Source organism: Hevea brasiliensis, chromosome 8 (genome assembly GCF_030052815.1).
Source record: "Hevea brasiliensis isolate MT/VB/25A 57/8 chromosome 8, ASM3005281v1, whole genome shotgun sequence".
Classification (NCBI taxonomy): Eukaryota; Viridiplantae; Streptophyta; class Magnoliopsida; order Malpighiales; family Euphorbiaceae; genus Hevea; species Hevea brasiliensis.
Genome location: NC_079500.1, coordinates 100,261,743 through 100,267,905, shown reverse-complemented (window position 1 = coordinate 100,267,905; position 6,163 = coordinate 100,261,743). Strand labels below are relative to the sequence as shown.

The window sequence follows — 6,163 nt, the reverse complement described above, 5'->3', positions numbered from 1 at the left end:
CAAGGAACTAAAAATTGATTTCCTTCAAAATTGCAAATCTAATGTGTTTGGTTAAATTAGGGATAAACCACATACAAGTAATATTGAAAAGCTCTATCTCTAGAATCACTGTAATTTTATTGAAGTTAGATTTAAATCATTCCAAATTCGTAATTTGTAATTTCAGCTTAAAATTTAACTATCTAGTTTAATTACTTTAATTAATCGTATTATTTAGTTTAAATTCCTCAAACATCAATTTTATACTCAATTTCATTTTGATATCTTTAAATTTTAGCATTCTAATTGGCTTGTTCATTTAATTCCAATTTAAGTACAATTCTCTGTGGGAACGACATATTTAAATCTGCACTACAATGACCCATGCACTTACAATAGTTATTTACAGCACATCATCCGTGAAACCCTAAATTTCACAGGAATTTTCCATCGATGATAGGAATTTCGACATAAAAAAATGATGAGTATTACATTGATTTTGGTATTCTTCAATACCTCTATATAACCTATGGATGAATTGTATGGTTTTGAGTTTTTATTCTTACTGGTTTAAAGGAAAACTGGGAACAAAACTCTTACTTAGTATATGATTGAGGTCCTGCTTGGTTTAACCATTAGTTAACACTTGGCATAATTAAAAAATAATAATTTTACTATGAAAATTATAAATTTTTATATATAATGTTTAATTATCTTGTTTATTTTTATCTTTCTCTAATTATAAATTTAATTATTAATATTAAATAATGTAATGGCCCGGCCCACTAGTGATATTGTCCGCTCTGGGCCGAAACCCTCACGGTTTTAAAACGCGTCACTAGGAGTTACGAACCGCCAACTTATAAACCCAGCATCTCTCCCGTGTTTTGCCGATGTGGGATTTGCCTAGGGTGTTACAATCCACCCCCCTTATGGGACTCAACGTCCTCGCTGAGGTTTGCCCCACCATCGTTCAAGGTTGCACGCGGAGCGACTCTGATACCACAAATGTAACGGCCCGGCCTACTAGTGATATTGTCCGTTCTGTGCCGAAGCCCTCACGATTTTAAAACGCGTCACTAGGAGTTACGAACCACTAACTTATAAACCCAGCATCTCTCCCGTGTTTTGCCGATGTGGGATTTGCCTAGAGTGTTACAAATAATGTTTAATCAAATAATTTTATTTTAAAATATATCATTATTTAAATTTGAAATATAGAATAAAATCAAGGAAATATATTTAATATAAATATTTCAATTTATTTATGTGTGTGTATATATATATATAATTCACTAGGGTTCATTTATGTCCTCGACTTTTCAAATGGCGAGCTTGACGAGCCCTCTATCATGCTGACAAAAAGGGGATGACTACATCAATGAAGAGGAGCTGGAAGAGGTCATCAAATACGCTTGTGGACATAATTATTAAATTGTTTGTTGTTTATAATTTATATGAGAGGCAATTTTTTTTTCTTTTTCTCCATCGTTGTTCTTTCTTGGCGATGGATGTGTAACTTAATTTTCATAGATTTGCAAGTTGCAGTTATCTTACGAGAGGAGAAACTAAAAGTATTGTATTTGTGTTCGTGCTTTTTACTTAAAAAACCAAAAATAAAGAAAAATAGAAATAAACAATTGAAATTTTGTGTGTGTTTTTTTTTCCATAATTAAGGCTTTTGAACAATTAACATTAATTCATAATTTAAAAAATTAAATATTTTTTAATTTCAAATGTAAAAATCTTATCTTATATTAAAAATAATAATTACCAAGAAAATAATATTTTTAATTAAGAAAAAAGAGTGAATTATTTTTAAAAAATCATTTTAAAATATAGAGAAATATATATTAAACTAGTCATTTTACCTGCGCATTATGCTAATTTTTTTATTTTATTTTAATAATATAATTTAATATTCATTTTATATTTTATATTTTTAAAAATTATTCTAAAATTTTATTATTAATTTTCAATTAATTATATTAAATTCAAATTAAATTTGAATTAGTACCATTAGCCCCGCTATTGGATGATAAGTGACATGAATTAAAATGGGCATGAACAATCATACTTTTATTACCTTATTTTTTTTTGGGTAAATGTATTTCTTTAATCTAATACCAATAATTATTAAAATAAAATTATTAAGTTAAAAATTATCAAACACTAATAATTAAATTTATAATTACAAAAGGATAAGTTAAAATATACTTTAAACACTTTAAACTCAATTAAGTCTCATCTAATAAAATTAATTTTATTTTTAAAATAAAATTTTAAATATTTTATATTTTTAAATTTAAAAAATTGTTTATATTTTCAAATAAAATTTATTTTTTTAAATTATGTCAAGTGTTAATTAATGGTGAAAAAACTTGTCAAATTTTGATTTTGAATATATATAAGTTAAAATAAAATTTTAAAATTAATTACACATTATTTAATAATGATTTTATATTTTTAAATAGAATTATTATTTTTTAAATTATACCAACTTGATGATTGGAATAATTATCATTTAGGCTGATTTTAACATGAACCAATATATCACTTTATTTGAATGAATCTCAAACAAAGTAAGAATGCTATTGCAAAAAAAGTAAAACTAACTATGTCTAATTATATTTTGGAATACATATCTCACCATAATCTTTCTATAAAGAAAAATCAATAAAAAAAATTGTTCATATTTTAAAAAATTCAACGTAATTAACCCTAATAAGTTAAATTTTAGGGCATAAAAATTCTTCAATACAACAGAGGCACGTATATGTGTCATAGAGTTTAATAATAATAATAATAATAATGATGATGATAATAATAAGATTGGGAGAAAAACAACAAAACTCCTGAATTTTAAAAGGATGATATAACTATTTAAAAAAAAAAAAACAAAATGCAATCATAAGCTCTCTCACAATCATCCACCACTTTAGATAACTCTGCTCGACTTGAAACTCCTTCTAGTAGTTCATGTGTACTGGAAATGCTTGCATTTGATTGCATTCCTATATTAGAAGAGCTTTTCCTTAGTACAGATAAATGTGGTAGATATATTTGACTATGATTTCACTCCACTGATTAATTGAAACCACAATAGGAGCTTTTTTTTTTACAAGGAAAGTCCAAATACACGCTAATAATTACTAAAGAAATAAATGATAAATTAGATGGTTATATAATCTTTATATATAATCTTAGTCAACAAAATGAGAAACAAAGTAGGAAAAAATGTCACACTATGATATATATATATATATATATATATATATATATATATATATATATATATATATATATATATATATATATATATATATATATATATATATATATATAACTTTTTTGAAAAAACAATTCATCATTTTTATAAACCTAACTGAAAACTTGTCTAAAAAGTTATTACTTTTTAGAGATATATAATCAATATGATAGACATAATTTTATAATATTTGAGATTGTAACCCAAAGAATTTTAAAATTCTTAAAAGATATAGTAAAAAAGAATTTTGGATAATTATTGTTTATTTTTATAAGATAAAATTTTAATAATTGAAATTTGAAAATATTTAAATGAGAAGTTGATATTTTATATGATAAGATAATTTTTATTTAAAAAATATAAAAAAAATTAAAAAGATGAATGTTTTGCTATATAGCGATTGTTTAAGCTCTCTCATCAACATAGGTGGCATACTATGGTGAAATCATTTTAGAGGCTCAGTTGCAATATATATATATATATATATTAAGTAAAATAATAAATAATCTGCGCGGCTAAATGACTAGTTTGTTTACAATATTTGATACTGCCATCTTTTTTGAAAATGTCAACTATGCGACGAGTCAAAGATTGCTATCTTCAAGTGAATATGAAAGTAGGATTCTGAGTTATATATATAAGCTTCTCAAGATATCTTATAAACTGAAATAAGGAAAAATGTTGAAATCCTCAGAAGAATTTAAGAAATGTTTGGAAGAAATTAAGCTGGGGTTTATGAAAGCGGTTGAAGGATTTGGGCCTTTTCTAAGGCAAATGAGGCAGGAGTGGATACAGGAGACTGAAGACATTGGCAGATTTATAAAGAATTGTGATGGTAATAGAGCAGTCGCCATCAAGAAAGGGTTACCAGATGGTAAGGGTTTTCTCCTAATTGCTTTATTATTCTTCTCATTGATAATGGTTTTCATTTGTTGGTATTAAACCCCATACATTCTTTTTTGCAGGAAGAGATTACAACGTGCCCTGGATTTTCATAGCTTCGTTTTGTGCTTTTGCTAGATATTTGTTCTTCTTTTTGTCAAAGAGTGCATTGAGGGACTATATCAGCAACGCTTTCATAACTAATGTTGCTTTAAGGGTTACCTTCATTGCAATTGGTATAGTTACCATATGGTTTAATATTTCATTTTTATTATCCTACATAGTATCTATTGGTCCGATTGTTGACTACCATGAGATAGGAAGAGTTGGAAAAACTGCAATGATTTTGATCAGCTCATGTGCTGCTTTAGTTTTCAGACTATTGGTTCAAGATATCTACCGTAGTTATATTCTGATTACATTGACTGCAGAACTCCAAGTATACTTTCAATTGCTATATTGTTCAAGGGATCATAGCTTCTGGGATGTGTTCTTTGTCGCAAGCTTGCAGATTATTATTGTCAATTTGAAGGATGGTAATATCTGGGTTCTTGCATCAGCAGTATTATTAATTTGTAAGCTTCTATTTGAGAAATTCATATCTTATTCAATGCCCATCTCACAAGAGGAGTTGGAAATTTCTGTGATCAGCTCATAATACTGACTGCAGAACTCCTGCCAATAGAATAGAAAACAAGGGATTGTGGCTTCTAGGATGCAAGAGTTGTGGCAAGCTTTGAATATGGATTTTGTTTTAGCTGTTTTCTTAGATTTAGATCTTATTGAATGACCATTTCACAAAATGCAGAGTTTGAGAATAAAGATTGAGTTGTAGTTTGTCCTTTTTCACGTTCAATAAACTGGGCATTATTATTGCAAAGTGTTGCTTTGGTATTGGCTAATATCATTTCTTTACTGTCCATTCCATTCCGTGAATCAAATCATAGAATTTATAGTGTTAGTAATACCCTTTATGATTGATCTCAGCCTGTCTATTTTCCATTGATTGAGCTAAGCCATTCCCGTCATAAAAATTTCATAATTTCAATCAGATTGTATTGATTTTCAAGTGAGCTTTTAGCTGCAAATTTTCATTAGCCTTCGGCATAGATAAATGATGTGCCCTGCTGTCACCTGGGGTGTAGCTTAGTACAACAAGAGCCACGAGTATAACAGAAAATTATGAATTTAATTAACAATTAAAATTAAATAATTAAGAAAATTTAATATTGCTGATGAGTTGTGTTGGCTTGAAATTTTAATTCAATGTGATAAAGGTAAAAAATTTTAGCAGAATTGACTGAATCTTTGCTTATGAGAAAGTTTTGCGATTCTCAAAAAATAATGTCGTATTTTAAACTGACTTATTAGGTTGGTTAAGTGTTACAGGATAGAGTGAATCAATGCAATGACATAGAAAAATATAAGCATTAGGGACCAATCCTTAAACAACTTGGAAAAATCTGTAATTACAGGACTTGCTTATTATAGCTTTAATGGTATAGCTGATAAAAGAATGTTTATCTATTATTTATTATAGTTATAAATAATTTATTGATATAAAAAAATAATTTAAAGATATAAAAAAATTGTAATAAATAAGTTTAAATAGGTAATAATTTAAATAAAAAATAAATTCAAATCAGCTAAAAGTCTCAAAAATAGAATTAAGGAGTGTTTGGTTTATTTGTTGGGTACAATTGATATCTGATAGTAGCTAATATATAACTGATATGATATCTATCAGCTACAGTTTGTATCAGTTTTATTTTTAGAGTTATTTCTTATCAGCTGATAGCTGATTTGATTTTATTTTTTATTTAATTTGAGCATATTATATTTTTTATTTAACTCAAAAATTAATATGATTAATACTTTTATCTTTTTTGTTTATAATTTTAACATTTTAATCAACACATTTTAACTCTGTTAAAATATTTTTTTATTAATAACATAAAATATAAAATATTTATTTATATCTAAAAACTTAAAATTAATTATAATTTTTTTCTTTATCAACAATAATAATTAATT

General features: G+C 26.3%; 1 protein-coding gene across 1 annotated transcript; it reads left to right on the top strand.

Annotated features, from left to right (window-relative positions):
* Positions 1-3,840: 3,840 nt before the first annotated feature.
* LOC131182557 (uncharacterized) lies at positions 3,841-5,002 on the top strand. The gene is made up of 2 exons (XM_058152090.1): positions 3,841-4,121; positions 4,213-5,002. The coding sequence occupies exons 1-2, from the start codon at positions 3,926-3,928 to the stop codon at positions 4,785-4,787; spliced, it is 771 nt and encodes a 256-aa protein (XP_058008073.1). The 5' UTR covers positions 3,841-3,925; the 3' UTR covers positions 4,788-5,002.
* The last annotated feature ends 1,161 nt before the right edge of the window (positions 5,003-6,163 follow it).

Coding starts and splice junctions, on each gene's coding strand:
- LOC131182557 (XM_058152090.1), top strand. CDS start 3,926: ATGTTGAAATCCTCAGAAGAATTTAAGAAATGTTTGGAAGAAATTAAG. Junction 4,122..4,212: donor CAAGAAAGGGTTACCAGATG/GTAAGGGTTTTC, acceptor TCTTTTTTGCAG/GAAGAGATTACAACGTGCCC.